We start from the raw sequence: 20,324 nt of genomic DNA, 5'->3' as shown, positions 1-20,324 counted from the left end.
TTCTGATCAGTGCCATTAAAATGATTTCTTTTCACTAACAGATTTTAGTTATCTATTATATAAGTGTTTTTGAGAAGACAACCAAATTTACTTTCAGATAAATTTTGGTTGGTGAGTGAGGCAAATTGTCTTTAAAATTGGATTTTTCATAATTTATTCTTCATACTTTGTCAGTATTCCATCATTGCATAGTCCTTTTTAATTGCCCTTTAAGTTCAAAACTAGTTCTCATCGTGAGTTGGGGAGTAGGGAGAGAGTGTTATAAATCGGTATAATGTCTCAGGATAACAAAAACTTTAAAATATATATGTATATTCTCTGACAGTATCCTACTGTTAGGAATTTATTCAGAGAGGTAATGTTGATTTGTGAAAGCACTTAATAAGGACATTTATTGCTCTATATAAATGAGAAAAAGTAAAAATAGCACTCAAATGATTAAGTGAACTAAAAATATATCCGTAAAATAGTATATCTATATAAAACGCATCTAATCAATTCTTAATATGCAGCCTTTGAGAATGTAAAAGAATATATACTCACACAGAAAATTGTTAGTGGTAAATTAAATAAGAAAAAAAACAGGTTATAAAACAGAACTAGAAACATGTTCACTAAAATGTTAACTGTGGTGTTACCTTTGAGTGATAGTATTATGGAAGATTTTTGTTTGCTTTTTGCTTTTTTTCCTATATTAAAAATGTACAGTACTTTTACTAAAGAAAAAACCCTACAAATGTTAGATTTCATATTTTAAACATTAAAACAGAAACACAGAGAAACACATGACATTTGACCCTAGTGTTAATAATAGCACAGTCAACATTAAAATATTTCATTTTCCTCTCCATATAATAAAGGGAATATTCATTAGTTATTACAAGCACTTGGGATATATATATTTTTTTATACAGCAGGTTCTTATTAGTCATCAATTTTATACACATCAGTGTACACGTTAATCCCAATTGCCCAATTCATCACACCACCATCCCCACCCTCCCCACGGCTTTCCCCCCTTGGTGTCCATACGTTTGTTCTCTACATCTGTGTCTCAACTTCTGCCCTGCAAACAGGTTCATCTGTACCATTTTTCTAGGTTCCACATACATGCGTTAATATACGATATTTGTTTTTCTCTTTCTGACTTACTTCACTCTGTATGACAGTCTCTAGATCCATCCACATCTCAACAAATGACCCAATTTCGTTCCTTTTTATGGCTGAGTAATATTCCATTGTGTATATGTACCACATCTTCTTTATCCATTCGTCTGTCGATGGGCATTTAGGTTGCTTCCATGACCTGGCTGTTGTAAATAGTGCTGCAGTGAACATTGGGGTGCATGTGTCTTTTTGAATTATGGTTTTCTCTGGGAATATGCCCAGTAGTGGGATTGCTGGATCGTATGGTAATTCTATTTTTAGCTTTTTAAGGAACCTCCATACTGTTCTCCATAGTGGCTGTATCAGTTTACATTCCCACCAAGAGTGCAAGAGGGTTCCCTTTTCTCCACACCCTCTCCAGCATTTATTGTGTGTAGATTTTTTGAGGATGGGCATTCTGACCCGTGTGAGGTGATACCTCATTGTAGTTTTGATTTGCATTTCTCTAATAATTAGTGATGTTGAGCAGCTTTTCATGTGCTTCTCATACATCTGTATGTCTTCTTTGGAGAAATGTCTATTTAGGTCTTCTGCCCATTTTTGGATTGGGTTGTTTGCTTTTTTAATATTGAGCTGCATGAGCTGTTTATATATTTTGGAGATTAATCCTTTGTCCATTGATTCGTTTGCAAATATTTTCTCCCATTCTGAGGGTTGTCTTTTCATCTTATTTATGGTTTCCTTTGCTGTGCAAAAGCTTTGAAGTTTCATTAGGTCCCATTTGTTTATTTTTGTTTTTATTTCCATTACTCTAGGAGGTGAATCAAAAAAGATCTTTCTGTGATTTATGTCAAAGAGTGTTCTTCCTATGTTTTCCTCTAAGAGTTTTATAGTGTCTGGTCTTACATTTAGGTCTCTAATCCATTTTGAGTTTATTTTTGTGTATGGTGTTAGGGAGTGTTCTAATTTCATTCTTTTACATGTAGCTGTCCAGTTTTCCCAGCACCACTTATTGAAGAGACTGTCTTTTCTCCATTGTATATCCTTGCCTCCTTTATCAAATTTTATACTTTTTTATCTTGAGACTTGATTTACCTTTTGAAAATTACTTCCATTTTGACAGCAATAACTATTAATATTGCTATGTGAAAAAATGGTTATTAACTTTGATATCCATTTTTGTTGTTTTATTCAAAGTATGTTCCTGCATGTCAGCTGTTGATGACATTTTTCAAAAATGTCTTAAGCTTAAAACAGATGTAATTTCTAATAACATGATGGCATTTTGTTATTTATTGAACTAAGGACAAAATAACAAAAGTTCAAAAAGATTGGGGACTTAGACAAAAATAGGAACCTGTTACATATGACCATAGCAAATGGAGTTATAAGCCTTGCCTGTTTTTTTAAGTTTATATCACATAACTTAAAAATGTGTTATTACCAAGACCTGATTTTGCATTACTTTATTACTCAATTACTAGAAAATGCCTTGTGAAAATAATATAAAGAACTAATACATTAATGGAATGTTTAGAATCACCAATAATTAATAACTTATTTTATAATATGTACAATTAGAATAAAAGGTTCCATTTAGCAACATAAGCCTAAGTCCCAACTGTTAGCCTGCTCAAACTATATTTAATTTATAACCCTTTATCTAGCATAGTAAAATAATTTGGCATTCAGTCTGTCACAACTTTTTCTGTTGTCCACGGGAAAATAAAAGAATAAACAAACTCCCAAATGAAATTTTATCTACCATGCAGTGTAGTCCATTCCACAGCCGTCTTTTGGGGAATGTTCTTGGAAATATGTCACAAATTTTAAAATATTTGTTTAAACCAAATTGTTTTTATTGCTTGTGTGTAAAATAATATAACAACTGAGGCTCTTTTCCCCAGAGATAAGACTTGGGATGTTCATGAGTATTTGAATAGTCTTTTTGAAGAATTAAAATCTTGGAGAGATGTATATTGGCGCTTGTGGGGAACAGTCAACTGGCTAACTTGTTCAAGATGTTATCAGGTGAGTTTTGTCTTTTTTTAATATCCTGCTCTGCAAACATTGAGAGCAGGCTCTTTTGATATATGCTGTTTAATTAGGGTGTGTTTGTACAATATCTGACATCTTTTTAAGAAACTAGTGTCAAAACGATGGTGCTATTAAACATTGCTTGCATCTGACTTCATTTCTCTTACTATGGTTCTTCCTCTTTCTTATTTCCATTGCTGAAACAATCGATGACTTGATGAATTTTTATAAAACCAACAGGTTTTAAGTGATCAAATCCATTTTTTTCAATGGAAAAAAGATAACAGAATTCTTACTGCCTTTCATTATTTCCAGGCAAACTGTTTCTCTGTTAGCCCATAAATTTCTTTAGAAATTCAGAAACACCCTTGCAGATAGGATACTATTGAGATATGCCCTTCTTGTTAAAATAATTGTGTTACCAAAAAGGTTTTGTTCATTTTCTTCTAAATGAAGTCTATCATAAAAGCACAAGAAAGCTTGCTATTTGAAGGTACCTATAATAAATCCTTTTCTAGAATAAATAGATCTTTATTGGTCATAGTCATTCCAAATTAGTCTTATGTATAAATCCAGAGTGTTCTACATAAAATTTTTTATGAATCCCTCAGGTCTCCCAGCCCCCAGTTCTTTTCCTCTCTCACTTGGCTAATTATTTTCAGTAGAAGGAATGAAGAGCAGTGGACTCCCTATGTCCCCACAATTTTTAAAAGCTTGATTTATTGAAGTATAATTTACATACAGTAAAATTTATCCTTTTTGTGAGGTTTGACAAACTCATACAGTCATGTAACTACCACCACAATCAAAGCATAAACCACTTCTGTCAGCCTAAAAAATTCCCTCGTACCCATTTTTAGTCAATTCCTTCTTCCACCCTGGCCTCTGACAACCACTGATCTGTTTACTATCTCTATAGTTTTGACTTTTCCAGAATGTCATATAAATAGAATCATACAGTATTTAGCTTTTTGAGTCTAGCTTCTTTTACTTAGGAAAATGGATTTGAAATTTATTCACATTGTTGTATCTATCAATTTATTCCTTTTTAGCCTTAGGTAGTAGTCCATCATATGAATATATCACAGTATGTTTATCCGCTTACCAGCGAAGGACTGTAGGTGTTTCTAGTTTGGGGCCATTATGAAGAAAGCATCTATAAACATTCCCATACAGGCTTTCATGTGAATATGTTTCTCTTGGATAGTTACCTAGAAGTAGGATCGCTGGATTGATGGTAAACGTAAGCGTAACATTTACCATGCCTAACAGTTTCCCAAAGTCCCCGAACCACTTTGCATTCCTTCCAGCTGTGTATGGGAGTTCCAGTTGCCCCACATCTTCACTAGCACTTGATATTGTCAGGTTGGTTTTTTGGTTTGTTTTTTTTTTTTTTTAACTTAATAGCTATGTAGTGGTCCTCCCCACAATGGAGTGTCGCTTATAATCAAGGATATCGGGCTTCTAAAACCTGGCTTGTTTAGCATGTCAGAACGCAGAAAATTTGAAGGATTTTTTTCCCTTCTTCATAGGAAATTGAGTCTTGATTTATAATATTTAATATTTTACTATGGAGAGTTCATAAACTCATAAAATAGTTTGTATGCAAAATACTTTGTATGAGTGTGCACCTTATAGATTTTATCAGATGCAGAAAATTTTAATTAAAAACTATTATTTGAAAATCATAATTGGACCTAACAACTAAGAATTCTGAATTATAGACTATCCTTTCTTGCTTTTGTGTTCAGGATCTTTTTATTTTCTTTAAATTATTTTACCAACTTATAAACATATCTGAAACATGACTGTTAATTTTATAATTAAACTTCGATAAGATTTTCACCAGTGATTCAAGGTTACTCCATAGTTGTCACTAATACTGATGCTAAGTATTTACCTTAAAAAATATGTCAAAGAATAAGTGAGGCAAATTTTTATTTAGTTTTTTCCATTGGAAAACCTCTTATGTGATTGACCAATTATAAAATTAGATGTACATCAAGATGAATTTAATTCATATGAACTTAAATAGTGTTTTTGATTTTGTTTTTTAATAGCTTTATTGAGGTATAATTACGTGCCATAAAAATCACTCACTTTAAGTGTACAATTTTCTGATTTTTAATAAATTTACGGAGTTGTGCAACCATCACCACCATCCAACTTTAGTACATTTCCATCACCCCAAAAAAGATCCCTCATGTCCATTTGCTGCCATTCCCCAACCCCGTCTCACTTTTAACCCCAGGCAATCACAAATCTGCCTTGTGTCTCTAGAGATTTGCCTTTTCTGTACATTTTATGTGATGGAACATACAGTATGTGGTCTTGAGTGAAGTATTTTTGAGATGTATAATTTCATTGTGGGAATAATACTTGATTTTACGTATTTCTTTTATTCAGGCTTTTCTGTGTATAGAGTTTTCACATTGTCAGTATCACTCAGAAACAGTGATTTATCCTACTGCAGGAAGTTCACTAAGTACTGTTGGCACTGGAATCTATCCCTGCTGTAACCAAAAGGTTCTTCGGTTTGACCCCACTCAGCTTACAAAGGTAAATTCTGAATGTTGCCCTTTTGTAATTACAGCACTCACTAACACTTCGTATTTAAATCTTTTCCTCTTTTAGTGTTTTTAAAATGTAAATATACATTCACGTAGAAAAGACTTAAAGCAATGCATAGGTAAGTATAGTAAAAAGTAGAAATCTCTCTTCACACCACTCCCTCATTCTACATCTCTTCTTAGAGGTAACCACTGTTCACAGTTCCTTTCAGACCTTGTTTTATACGTTTCAGGCACAAACTATATGTTGTTTTTCATTCTGGAAATAGGATCAGACTATTCATGTTATTCTGTAGTTTGCCTTTTTCACTCAATAATATAATTAGGTGATCATTCTGTGTAATATTAACTGCTGTGTAATAAATACTCCAAGCTGTGCATATTTCACAATTTATTTAACCAATCTCCTATTGATGAACATTTAGGTTGTTTCCAGATTAATAATATTACAGTGTTGCAGTGAACATCCTTGCACATATATCTTGGTGCAATATATGAGTATTGCCCTAGCTTAGAGTCCTTGATCACTAACATTTTTGAAAAGGTTATGTAATTAAGTTTCGTGAGTGGACGAAAGGAACCTTCAGGTCTTCATCATCACCATCCACACAGTAAATATTTATGAAGTGCCAAAGTTGTGTCACAGACTGTGCAAGGCAGAGAGTAGTGTGTAAAATTGGGTAGTTTCTGCCTTCATGGAGCTTACAGTTCAGGCAATAATGTCAAAAGTGGGGGAAAAGCAGGCAAAGGAATGTTTGAAGAATTTCTGTAATAGGCTGGTTTGATCTGGCCCTTGAAGTCAAGGAAAGCCTCCCTCCTTAAGGAGTTGGCATAGAGATCTGAAAGGTGGGTAGGAGTATGTGAGGCGAAGAGGAAGGGAAAGAGCCCTTTGGTCAGAACAGCAAGGCCAAAAGGAACACAGTGGGTAAATGAGACTGAAAGAAACCGTGCCTGTTGTAAAAAACATGCATGGCTCAAGATGGGGCTGGAGAGGTCAGTAGGTGTCAGCCATGCAGGGGCAGGACCTCCTAGGCTGTGCTTTAGTTTCTTCTTTATTTCAGATTTTGAAAATATCAATTGTGTGTGGAGAACGGCTTAGGGAATAGTCAGTGGAGTCAGGTACAAGAGGAACTATCAGAATAGTCTTAGGGAGATGACGGTGACTTGGACTAGGGCAGTGGAGACAAAGAGAAATGGATGAATTCAGTATTTAGGAAGTAAAACTGAATTGACTTGTTGGATTATTTCACAGAGGGGATTGGAGGAGTCAAGGATGACTCAGTTTCTTGCTTCTGCTACTGGATAGATGGTGGTGCTATTCACTGAGGAGGAAAATAACAGAGGGATCAGGTCTGGAGAGGAGCTCATGAGTTCTGTTTTGGACATTTTGAGTTTGAGGTACTTTATGAGATAACCAGGCAAAGAGTGTTAGATACGTGGGTTTTGGTGCTTAGAGAGTGGCTAGGCTATAGATAATAATTTCTTTTTTTTTTTTTTAAGATTTATTTATTAAAAAAAAAAAAAAAGATTTATTTATTGATTGATTGATTGCTATGTTGGGTCTTCGTTTCTGTGCTAGGGCTTTCTCTAGTTGTGGCAAGCGGGGGCCACTCTTCATCTCGGTGCACGGGCCTCTCACTATCGTGGCCTCTCTTGTTGCGGAGCACAGGCTCCAGACGCGCAGGCTCAGTAGTTGTGGCTCACGGGCCTAGTTGCTCCGTGGCATGTGGGATCTTCCCAGACCAGGGCTCCAACCCGTGTCCCCTGCATTGACAGGCAGACTCTCAACCACTGCGCCACCAGGGAAGCCCAATAATAATTTCTAAGCCTTGCAAATAAGTGATAATTGAAGCCAGCAGGTATAGGTGAGCATAATAGCAGAGGGTCTACAACAGAGCCTAGAGAAACTCCAACATTTATTGGCTGGATAGAGAAGCATGATCCTGCAAAGGAGAATGATCAGGAGGGGACAGAGTAAACCAAGAATGTTGTCATGAAAGTCAAGGGAGCAGTATTTGAAGATGGAGAGAGTGTCCACGATGCCAATTATTGCTAAGAGGTCAAATAAAATAATGAAAGAAATGTGTCTTTTGGCTTTGGTGACCTGGAATTCTTAAGTGCGAAGAACTGTTTTGGTGGAGTGCTAGATTCAGAAGCCAGATTAGTATGGGTTGAGGAGTGAGTAGAAGAAAAACAAATGGAAACAGTGTGATTAACAACTCTTTTGGGAAATTTGAGAAAGGGAGAAGATGGATCAATAATGAAGTTATGGATATTTATTGTTTCTGTCTTTTTAAAAAAATTTTTATTGGAGTATAGTTGATTTACAATGTTGTGTTAGTTTCACGTGTATAGCAAAGTGAATCAGTTATGCATATACATGTATCCGCTCTTTTTTATATTCTTTTCCCATATAGATCATTACAGAGTTTTGTTTTTTTAATATTTATTTATTTGGCTCTACTGGGTCTTAGCACGCAGGATCTTCGTTGCCACATGTGGGATCTTTTAGTTGTGGCATGCAGGATCTTTGTTGCAGCATGCGAGGTCTAGTTCCCTGACCAGGGATAGAACACGGGCCCCCTGCATTGGGAGCACGGGGTCTTAACCACTGGACCACCAGGAAAGTCCCATTACAGAGTATTGAGTAGAGTTCCCTGTGCTATACAGTAGGTCCTTATTAGTTATCTATTTTATATATAGTAGTGTGTGTATGTCAGTCCCAATATCTGTTTTCTACATCTGTGACTCTATTTCTGTTTTGTAAATAAGTTCATTTATACCATTTTTTAAGATTCAACTTATAAGCGATATCATATGATATTTGTCTTTCTCTGTCTGACTTACTTCACTCAGTGTGACAATCTCTAGGTCCATCCATGTTGCTGCAAATGGCATTATCTTCTTTTTTATGGCTGAGTAATATTCCATTGTATATATGTACCACATCTTCTTTATCCATTTGTCTTTTGATGGACATTTAGGTTGCTTCCATGTCTTGGCTATTGTAAATAGTGCTGCAATGAACATTGGGGTGCATGTAATCTTTTCAAATTATGGTTTTCTCTGGGTATATGCCCACAAGTGGGATTGCTGGGTCATATGGTAGTTCTATATTTAGTTTTTTAAGGAACCTCCATACTGCTCTCCATAACGGTTGTACCAATTTACATTGCCACCAACAGTGTAGGAGGGTTCCCTTTTCTCCACACCCTCTCCAGCATTTATTGTGTGTAGATTTTTTGAGGATGGGCATTCTGACCCGTGTGAGGTGATACCTCATTGTAGTTTTGATTTGTGTTTCTCTAATAATTAGTGATGTTGAGCATCTTTTCATGTGCTTTTTGGCCATCTGTATGTCTTTTTTGGAGAAATGTCTATTTAGATCTTCCACCCATTTTTTTCTTTTTTTAAAAAAATATTTTTATTTTTTCCATTCTTTTTCAAATTCTTTTCCCATTTAGATTATTACAGAATATTGAGCAGAGTTCCCTGTGCTATACAGTAGGTTCTTGTTGGTTGTCTATTTTATTTTTACTTTCTTTCTTTTTTTTTAAATTGAAGTATAGTTGATTTACAATGTTGTACCAATCTCTGCTGTACAGCAAAGTGACTCAGTTATACACATACATACATTCTTTTTTTTAAAATTTTATTTATTTATTTATTTATTTATGGCTGTGTTGGGTCTTCGTTTCTGTGCGAGGGCTTTCTCCATTTGTGGCAAGTGGGGGCCACTCTTCATCATGGTGCGCGGGCCTCTCACTATCGCGGCCTCTCTTGTTGTGGAGCACAGGCTCCAGACGCGCAGGCTCAGCAATTGTGGCTCATGGGCCTAGTCGCTCCGCGGCATGTGGGATCTTCCCAGACCAGGACTCGAACCCGTGTCCCCTGCATTGGCAAGCAGATTCTCAACCACTGCGCCACCAGGGAAGCCCCATACATTCTTTTTATATATTCTTTTCCATTATGGTTTGTCACAGGATATTGAATATAGTTCCCTGTGCTATACATTAGGACCTTGTTGTTGGTTATCTATTTTAAATATAGCAGTGTGTACACTTCTGCCCATTTTTTGATTGGGTTGTTTGCTTTTTTTGATATTGAGCTGCATGAGCTGTTTGTATATTTGGGAAATTAGTCCCTTGTCGGTCTCATCATTTGCAAATATTTTCTCCCATTCTGTGGGTTGTCTTTTCGTTTTGTTTATAGCTTCCTTTGCTGTGCAAAAGCTTTTAATTTTAATTAGGTCCCGCTTGTTTATTTTTGTTTTTATTTTCGTTTTTATTTTCATTACTTTAGGAGGTGGATCAAAAAGGATATTGCTGTGATTTATGTTAGGGAGTGTTCTGCTTATGTTTTCCTCTAAGAGTTTTATAGTATCTGGCGTTACATGTAGGTTTTTAATCCATTTTGAGTGTATTTTTGTGTATGGTGTTAGAGAATGTCCTAATTTCATTCTTTCACATGTAGCTGTCTAGTTTTCCCAGCACCACTTATTGAAGAGACTGTAGGAGAGACATTTTTAAAAGTCAGTAGAAAGGATCCAGTTGAGGAGGAGAGATTGATAGTACAAGGTTTATGAGGAGGCAGGATAAGGTGCAATTTTAAGCACATATGGCAGGATTCGTTTAGAGAGGAGGAAGGGCAGCCCCTCTATTATAACAGGAGAGAAGAGTAGGATGGTTGCAGATAATAGTAAAATTGTGTTTTTGTCATTTGGATGATAAGTTGTTCTAACCTATTGTCTTTTCTGTTCTCTGTAAAGTAGAAGGTAAAGTCATCTGCTAAGAATCAGGGGGAAGGCACTTCCCTGGTGGTCCAGTGGTAAAGAATCCACCTTACAATGCAAGGGAAGCGGGTTCGATCCCTGTTCAGGGAACTAAGAACCCACATGCTGCAGGGCAACTAAGCCCGCGTGCCACAACTACTGAGCTCACGCGCCTCAACTAGAGTGTGCGTGCCGCAAACTACAGAGCCCACGTGCCCTGGAGCCCGTGCACCACAACTAGAGAGAGAAAACTCACACGCCATAACTAGAGAGAAACCTGTGCACCGCAACGAAGATCCCAAGTGCAGCAACTAAGATCTGAGGCAGCCAAAAAATAAAAATAAAAATAAATAAATAAATAATAAATAAATCTTAAAAAAAAAGAATTCTTTATTAAAAAAAAGAATGAGGGGGAAGAGGGAAGGGTCCAAGGTTTGAAAGAAGTACCAAAGGTTTGAAATAGTCTTTTTGGAAACCAAGAGAGTGAATTTTCCAAAGAAATCTTGTAGGTTATTAGGCAGTTTGAAAGCCCTTTGGAGATTGGTGATCATGAATTTACAGTGAAATCCAAAATGCCTTTTTCTATTACTCTCTCCAGCAGTCCTTAGCTGCTTGAGTGCAGGCATGGAGAAAGTAGGTATTTGAGCTCATCCCGATGAGTATAATGAAATTTAGGGGCAAGGAATTTGGAGTATTAGCCATAAATGTTATTAAAATGATGGATCATGAAATTTAAGCTGGATTAGGAAATTTGTTATATTTACGATCAATTAGCAGTTTTGATTAGTCAGAAATTTTATTGCTGAAGTAATAAATAGGTTACCCTTATAATGTTCATGTTCATGTTTAAAGTTTTAGATAATGCTTTTCATACCAAAGCTATTTAAATGGGTCATGAGACTTTAAGCAAAATGGGATTCGCTTTGATAGGCCCAAGATAATTGCATTAATTCATGATTATTGTTATGTTTTTGCAGTAACATGGTTTAGTCACTGCATTTCTTTATGGTCAAGCTTCTGTTTTAACTGTCACATTTATATCACTTTGAACAATATTTCTAAGAGCTGTAACTCTTTGGCTTTTTGTTTTCTATTTACTGGTTGTATTGACTACTGATATTCCATTCATTGTGAGAAGATTCAGGAATAAATAGCAACTAAATTGTATTTTAAGTCTGGTGTGCAACATCATGGATATTGATTAAAGTGATTTCTTAGACTAAGTGAAATATAAATAGCTCATTTGGTGAGTTATATTTCCAGTAATGGCAGACTAAGTAATTCAGACTAATCCTCCCATCAAAAGGTAACTAAAAAAAGACGTATGAAATATAAATGTAAAGATTATATTAAAAGCATCAAAGAGCTAATGGGGAATTAGTGTTAAGATATAAGAGATGGGGGCTTCCCTGGTGGCGCAGTGGTTGAGAATCTGCCTGCTAATGCAGGGGACACGGGTTCGAGCCCTGGTCTGGGAAGATCCCACATGCCACGGAGCAGCTGGGCCCGTGAGCCACAATTGCTGAGCCTGCGGTCTGGAGCCTGTGCCCCGCGACGGGAGGGGCCGCGATAGAGAAAGGCCCGCGCACCGCGATGAAGAGCGGTCCCCGCACCGCGATGAAGAGTGGCCCCCGCTTGCCGCAACTGGAGAAAGCCCTCGCACGAACCGAAGACCCAACACAGCCAAAAATAAATAAATAAATAAATAAATAAATAAGAAAATCCTTTTAAAAAAAAAAAAAAAAAAAAAGATATAAGAGATGATGGGAACCCAAAGAAGTGAGCCAGCACTTAGGGCCATTTTTGTCCTGGAGGTGATGACCAAACTGAAAGAGACAGCTGAGAGTCTGGGCTGAGCTTTTGGTGCCCTATCAGGATTTAGGGGCATAGTTAGGATGCCAAGAATGGGGACATTAATGAATAACATCCCCAACCCTACACTTTGTGTTGGTATCCCAAAGAAAATAAGAGCAAATGAGAAGCAAACCATCCCTTGATTGAATAGCAACCTGGTTTTGATTTATTTGGGTAGCCTAAGAAATTCAGGCCCTGAACTTGGGTTAAGGTAATCCTGGATTGCCATGGTCCCCAGGCATCTAGAAAAAGCAGTAAACATCCTCTTTGAAGAAAGAGAACATTATTCTATACCTCAAATTATTTCTACAAAAAATTTTTTAAACAAAATATTCAGCATACAAAGATAACCTGACATAGATGAAAAGAAGTTACCAAGAATGGGAACAGCAGAACTTAGACAACAAAAATAAATGTCAGAGAACTCACATATTGGAATTACTGACACATAATAAGATTACTAGTTTAAGTTGATAGAAGCCAAGTTCAGAAATTTTTGACAGGGAAATATAAACTATAAAAAGTGACAAAGAGGGACTTCCCTGGTGGTCCAGTAGCTAAGACTCCACACTCCCAGTGCAGGGGGCCTGGGTTCAATCCCTGGTCAGGGAACTAGATCCCACATGCCACAACTAAGAGTTCACATGCACACAACTAAAGATCCCTCATGCAGCAACTGAAAAGATTCCACATGCCACAACTAAGACCCAGCGCAGCCAAATAAATAAATAAATATATATTTTTTAAAGTGACAAAGAGAGTTTAAATAAAAACAAATAGAAATGCTACTACTGAAAAACGTAATAACAAATTTAAGATCAGTGGCAAATTTAACAGCAGCTTAGTTATAGCTGAAAAATTAGTAAAATGAAAGATAAAAGTCAGAAGGAACTATCCAGAATGAAGCACAGACAGACAAAATTATGAGAAATATAAAAAAAGTAAGAGACCTAGAGAGTACATGTCTAATATTTTTTAATTGTAAAATAAACATAACATAAATTTGCCATCTTTTTTTTTTTTTTTTGGTTGCATTGGGCCTCCGTTGCTGCACATGGGCTTTCTCTAGTTGCGGTGAGCAGGGGCTACTCTTTGTTGTGGTACCTGGATTTCTCAATGCGGTGGCTTCTCTTGTTGCAGAGCACGGGCTCTAGGCACACAGGCTTCAGTAGTTGTGGCACACGGACTCAGTAGTTGTGGCTCGCGGGCTCTAGAGCACAGGCTCAGTAGTTGTGGCGCACGCACTTAGTTGCTCCGCGGCATGTGGGATCTTCCTGGAGCAGGGCTCGAACCCATGTTCCCTGCATTGGCAGGCGGATTCTTAACCACTGCACCACCAGGGAAGTCCCCATCATCATGTTTTAAGCGTACAGTTCAGTAATGTTAAATATATTCCTGTTGTTGTGCAGCCCATCTCCAGAACTCTTTCCTCTTGCAAAGCTGAAACTCTCTACCTAATGAACAATTCCCATTGCCTCCTGGCAACCACCACTCTACTTTGTCTCTATGAACTTGACTACCTCTATTGTGGAATCATACAGTATTTGTGTTTTTGTGTGAGAAGGTCTAAGTTTTTAATGGGGTTTCCCCTTAGAAGAGAAAAAGAATGGATCAGAGGCAAAATTTGAAGAGATAATGGCTAAGATATTTCAGAATTATTGAGAGATACTAATTTATAGATTCAAGAATTTCACTGACTCCCAATAAGATAAGAAATCCTGTAATATACAACATGATAAATATAACTGTTATATATAAATGTTAAGAGAGTGAATCCTAAGAGTTCTTGTCCCAAGAGAAAAAAATCTTCTGTTTCTTTAATTCTGTACCTATATGAGATGATGTTCACTAAGCTTATTGTGATAATAACTTAATAATGTATGTAAATCAAATCATTATGCTGTATTCCTTAAACTTCTGCAGTGCTGTAGGTCAATTATATCTCAATAAACTGGAAGAAAAAAATTTTTTTTAGTTTAAAAAAAGAATGTCTTTCAGGAAAAAAAAAAATCATACCCATACCTATCATAGTGAAACTGCAGAAAACAAAAAGAGCATTTTTAAAGCAACCAGAGGGAAAAAGTATAGAATCTCTTCAAAACATCAATAGCTCCCTCCCCAGCCTTCCCCGCGAGCGGACGCGGCAGCGCCTCTGTCTCGTTTTTTCTTATTTTTTCCCCCCCTTTCCCCTTCCTTTTTTTTTCCTTTCCCCCCTTTCCCCCCCTTTCACCATTTCCCCTCGGAGGCGCTTCCCCCGGGCAGGGGCAGAGCCGGTCTCACCCCCCGCCTCTCCCCGGCCCCCGCCGCCCTATGGCGAGCGGGAACCCCCTCCCCACCCGGGCACAAGCGGCTGCGGTTGGAGGAGCGGGACCGGCAGCGGCCTCAGGTCCGGGGGCGTCATGGAACTAATTCGCTGACCGACCCACAGGCCGCAGCCGTGCGTCCCGCTCGAGCGCCCGCGCCCTCCGGCCCGGTTCCCCCTCTTCTCCCTCCTCAGTCGGCCCCGTCCTCGTCCCGCGCGCCCCGTCGCCGCGCGCTGAGGAAAATGAGGTGGTAACGGGACCCCGGATGACCCCTCGTCACCACTGTGAGGCCTACAGCTCTGCCGGGGAGGAGGAGGAGGAGGAGGAAGAGGAGGAGAAGGTAGCTACATCAAGCTGGGTGGCAGGCAGATCCAAAGGATATCATGAAGTTTCCAGGGCCTTTGGAAAACCAGAGATTGTCTTTCCTGTTGGAAGAGGCAATCTCCAGGGAAGCCCAGATGTGGAAAGTGAATGTGCTGAAAATGCCTACAAATCAGAATGTTTCTCCATCCCAGAGAGATGAAGTGATTCAGTGGCTGGCCAAACTCAAGTACCAATTCAACCTTTACCCAGAAACATTTGCTCTGGCTAGCAGTCTTTTGGACAGGTTCTTAGCTACTGTAAAGGCCCACCCAAAATACCTGAGTTGTATTGCAATCAGCTGCTTTTTCCTAGCTGCCAAGACTGTTGCGGAAGACGAGAGAATACCAGTACTGAAGGTGTTGGCAAGAGATAGTTTCTGTGGATGTTCTTCGTCTGAAATTCTGAGGATGGAGAGAATTATTCTGGATAAGTTGAATTGGGATCTTCACACCTCCACACCATTGGATTTTCTTCACATTTTCCATGCCATTGCAGTGTCAACTAGGCCTCAGTTACTTTTTAGTTTGCCCAAACTGAGCCCATCTCAACATTTGGCAGTCCTTACCAAGCAATTACTTCACTGTATGGCCTGCAGCCAACTTCCGCAATTCAAAGGATCCATGCTTGCCCTGGCCATGGTTAGTTTGGAAATGGAGAAACTCATTCCTGATTGGCTTCCTCTTACAATTGAACTGCTTCAGAAAGCACAGATGGATAGCTCCCAGTTGATCCACTGTCGGGAGCTTGTGGCATGTCACCTTTCTACTCTGCAGTCTTCCCTGCCTCTAAATTCCGTTTATGTCTACCGTCCCCTCAAGCACACCCTGGTGACCTGTGACAAAGGAGTGTTCAGAGTACAACCCTCCTCTGCCCCAGGCCCAGATTTCTCCAAGGACAACAGCAAACCAGAAGTGCCAGTCAGAGGTACAGCAGCCTTCTGCCATCATCTCCCAGCTGCCAATGGGTGCAAGCATACCTCTGCTAAACGCAAAGTAGAGGAAATGGAAGTGGACGACTTCTATGATGGGATCAAACGGCTCTATAATGAAGATAATGCTTCAGAAAATGTGGGTTCTGTGTGTGGCACTGATTTATCAAGGCAAGAGGGACATACTTCCCCTTGTCCACCTTTGCAGCCTGTTTCTGTCATGTAGCTCCAGGTGTTACCTTCAAGTGCAGACTAAGGTAGACTACTGTGGGAATGGGAACATGGAAAACAGGATAGGCTGTATAAAGGTATATACCTTATCAGGCTGATTCGAAATAAGCCAGAAAAAAAACCCTGTTGACTTGTATGGCTAATTATAATTCAACATTATTTAAGCACTTAAAGACCAAAAACAGTGTAAAATTCAAGATCAAAAAATTTTTAAGTAAAAAATTTCTTTGTAGTGTTTGTCATTTCCACCCTTTTCTCTGCTAAAATGTAATGTAGATTAATTACCCTGTGTCAGAAATTCACGTTCAGTGTTTTTTTTTTTAAAGTTCCAAAATTCCTAGCTAGCAAACCTTGTCCCAGAATCCTGATTTAATTTTCCTCTTGCTTTTGCTTGCTGCTTCTTTGAATACTAAATGAATTTTATGCATGTTGATCTATAGCCTGACTTCCACTGATGAGGAAACCCTGAAAATTTATTTTTAGCAATTTGGTGAACAAATTATTTCAGTGACAGCCATGTTTAATCAATAATTCAAATTCAACTTAATCTGAAAAAGGTACTTCAGAATTGCCTATGAATCAGAGGTGGTAACAGAAAAAGAATTCCCATTACCATGTTGATTTTTGTTTGTCTCCTTTCAATTTCTAGAGTTTGGAAACAAAATTAATATTTTCATTTTTATCTTAAATTGAAGCTTAAAAGTGGCATGTGATTAGGACACTTAAGATTTGTTGGAAGCATTTTTGACATTTGTAAAATAGAATTTGTGATAAAGTTAATATATCCAGGTGCTCACCAAAGAAACATGTAACAACTAAAATTAGATTTTAAAAAAACTGTTCAGTTCACTCGTTTATAATCAGTAGGAGAGACTGTCTAGATGTTGGGGCAGCTCTGTGATTTGGGTCTGTAACATGTAATAACTGAATTCAGTACCCTAGTTTTATGTTAAGCTATTAGGATTTTCTTGATAAAAGTTAATCCCCTTGCCTCCCCAGCCTACCTGTATTTCTCTTCATGACTTCTGGGTCCTGAGCTCCCTGTGCAACCTGAAGAAGGTACTGCAGTCAGAACCATGTACTGATGATAAAAGCCTCTGGTAGCAATAAAAGTTGTCCTTAACCTTAAAAAAAAAAAAAAAAAAAAAAAAACATCAATAATTAGAGTTCACATCTCAGCAATAGCAATGGAAGCCAAGGTATAGTCCACTAGGTCTTTTTTGTTGGTTTTTATAAATTTATTTATTTATTTTTGGCTGTGTTGGGTCTTCGTTGCTGCGCACGGGCTTCCTCTAGTTGCGGCGGGCGGGGGCTACTCTTTGTTGTGGTGCGCGGTCTTCTTATTGTGGTGGCTTCTCTTGTTGCAGAGCATGGGCTCTAGGCACACGGGCTCAGTAGTTGTGGCTCGTGGGCTCTAGAGCGCAGGTTCAGTAGTTGTGGCGCATGGGCTTAGTTGCTCCATGGCATGTGGGATCTTCCAGACCAGGACTCAAACCCATGTCCCCTGCATTGGCAGGCGATTCTTAACCACTGCGCCACCAGGGAAGTCCCTCCACTAGGTCTGCAGTGTGACAAAAGAAATAGTTAATAATGTAGAAAATCTGTGCCTTCCTTAAATATCCTTTGAGAATGAAAGCAAAATAAAGATTTTTTAGGCAAAGAAAAATTGAAAGGATTTGCAACTAGCAAACTTCTTTAAAAAGGAAATACTGGGACTTCCCTGGAGGTCCAGTGGTTAAGACTACACGCTCCCAATGCAGGGGGCCCGGGTTCGATCCTTGGTCAGGGAACTAGATCCCACATACCGCAACTAAGAGCCCACGTGCCACAACTAAGGATATCCCACATGCTGCAACAAAGATCCCACGTGCTGCAGCTAAGACCCGGTGCAGCCAAATAAATAAATAAATTTTTTTTTTAAAGAAAGGATATACTAATGGATGTTCTCAAGATACAGGAAGGAATGAAGACCAAAGAAAGAAATTAATATATTGGTAAATCTAAATGAACATTAACTGTATGAAGCAATGATGGTAAAACAATAGTGGTAATGCTTTATGTGTGTGTTTGTAGTAAATGTATAATTGCATTAATCATATAGACAATTTTAAAATAATTGTTATATACTATACATTTTAGTGTATAATATTAAAACCCATAATAATAGCCTATAAGTTGGGAGAGTGATGAAATGGAGTTTAAAAGGTCTTGCATGAGGGAGTGTATTAACAAATTAGACTTTGATAAGTCGAGGATACATGTTATAAGTTATAGGGTAACCACTGAAAGCATAGAAGAGTGTATAACTTCTGAATTAATGTGTGTGCAGGGAATGAGTGGAATGATAAAAAAGCAGAAACAAAAATTTAAAATTCTTACTAATAGAAATAAAAGGGAAATGATGTAATCTAATAAAGGATGCATAATATAAAACTTACAGCAAATATCACACTTGATAGTAAAATGTAGAAAAACTTTCCTTTGAAATTGGGAGCATGATAAGGAGGCTCATTGTCAACATACTTCTATTCAAATTGATCTGGAGGTCCTGAACAGTATATTAACACAAGAAAAAGAAATTAAAAGGTTATAGAGATTGAATGGAACTCTCATAATTTGCAGATGATAATTGTGAATGTAGAAAACCCTGAAGAATCTACAGACAAATCATTAGAACTAGTAAGAATTTAAGATTGATCTATTAAAAATCGTTTACAAAAATCAATTGTATTTCTATAAACCAATGAGATTAGAAAATGAAATTTATAAAAAGAAACCACTTACAGTAGCCTCAAAAATAAGTACCTAGGAATAAATCTAATAAAGTACAAGAACTCTATATAGAAAACATAAAACATTATTCAGAGAAAATAAAACTAAAAAATGGATTTTTATACCATGTTCATGGATTCAGAGACTCAATATTGTAAAGATATAAATGTTCACCAAACTGACCTATATAGATCCATGCGATCTCACTAAAAATCCTAACAGGTTTTTATCAGGAACTTTTCTAAGCTGATCCTGAAATATTTATGGAAATACAAAGGGCCAAGAATAGCTAAGATATTCTCAGAGAACACAAAGGTAGAAGTACTTTCTCTGCTCAGTATCAGAATTTATTATAAGTCTTAGGTAATTAAGACAGAGTGATACTGATAAAGATTAAACAGATGGATCAGTAGCAGAGAATGAAGTACATTTAACCCTTGAACAACACTGGTTTGAACTGTGTGGGTCCACTTATACATGAATTAAAAAAAATAAAGACGTACTACATCTTTGTAGTACTACATAATTTGCGGTTGGTTGAATCTGTGGATTTTGGTATATACGGGGACTACTAGAACCGATCCCCCACAGATACCAAGGAATGTCTGTACTCAAAGCTACTTAGATACTTTGAGTACTTTGTACTCAAAGCTACTTAGCTACTGTGACAGAGGTGACATTACAGAGCAGTGGGCAAAGGATAGACTTTCCAATAAGAGGTACCGGGACACTGGGATATCAAAATGGGGAAAAAATAGCCCAAACTATTCCCCCAAAAAAGCCTATATGTGAAACAAAAGCTAATAAAGCTGGAAATTCCCTGGCAGTCCAGTGGTTAGGACTTCGTGCTCTTACTGCCGAGGGAGCGGGTTCGATCCCTAGTCAGGGAGCTAAGATCCCGCAAGCCGTGCAGGGTGGCCAAAAAAGAACAAAAAACTAATAAAGCTATTAAAAGATAGTACCATAAAGGGAGAGATTTTAAATTCAAGTACATTAACTACATTAAATAAACTGAAACTGAGGAGACAAACTCACAGGTGGGACCAGTTATTAGCAACACATATCCATACAAGGTTCATATTAAGATTTTTTTTGACTTGTACAAATTAATAAGAAAACGACAATAGGAACTTCACACCAGAAAGTTCCTTGCTGTTCAGTAAACATGAAAAGGAGCTCAACCTCATTTTTAATTGGGGAAATGCAAATTAAAACCACAGATACCACTACATGCTCACCAGAATGACTACAATTAAAATGTCTCACTAAGCGTTATCAAGAACATAGAGTAATGAGAACTCTCATACACTGCTGCTAGTAATTTAATTTGGTATACATGAGCACTTGTGCATCAGGAAACATGTAAAAGAATGTTCATAATACTACTA

The 20,324-nt window shown here is 37.7% G+C and overlaps 2 protein-coding genes across 5 annotated transcripts in view; both read left to right on the top strand.

The window, feature by feature from the left end:
* Nucleotides 1-20,324, top strand: part of SANBR (SANT and BTB domain regulator of CSR) — a 69,778-nt gene that overhangs the window by 24,899 nt on the left and 24,555 nt on the right. For all 3 annotated transcript variants that reach the window (XM_007189699.2, XM_007189700.2, XM_007189698.2), the window contains 2 exons: nucleotides 3,015-3,138; nucleotides 5,551-5,703. In XM_007189699.2, coding sequence (XP_007189761.2) covers nucleotides 3,015-3,138; nucleotides 5,551-5,703 — 277 coding nt within the window. The remainder of the gene's footprint in view (nucleotides 1-3,014; nucleotides 3,139-5,550; nucleotides 5,704-20,324) is intronic.
* Nucleotides 14,555-16,597, top strand: LOC103016843 (cyclin-I-like). 2 transcript variants are annotated; one of them, XM_057558496.1, is made up of 2 exons: nucleotides 14,555-14,982; nucleotides 15,140-16,597. In XM_057558496.1, exons 1-2 carry the CDS (start codon nucleotides 14,908-14,910, stop codon nucleotides 16,157-16,159), a joined length of 1,095 nt encoding a protein of 364 aa, XP_057414479.1. In that variant the 5' UTR covers nucleotides 14,555-14,907; the 3' UTR covers nucleotides 16,160-16,597. The 2 variants fall into 2 exon arrangements, with proteins under 2 accessions (XP_057414479.1, XP_057414480.1); XM_057558497.1 differs by having other exon boundaries at nucleotides 14,555-15,499; nucleotides 15,564-15,734.

The sequence above is a fragment of the Balaenoptera acutorostrata genome, chromosome 12 (genome assembly GCF_949987535.1).
Source record: "Balaenoptera acutorostrata chromosome 12, mBalAcu1.1, whole genome shotgun sequence".
In the NCBI taxonomy this organism is placed as follows: Eukaryota; Metazoa; Chordata; class Mammalia; order Artiodactyla; family Balaenopteridae; genus Balaenoptera; species Balaenoptera acutorostrata.
The sequence above is the reverse complement of the archived record's forward strand: the minus strand, read 5'-3'. Positions and strand labels throughout refer to the sequence as shown.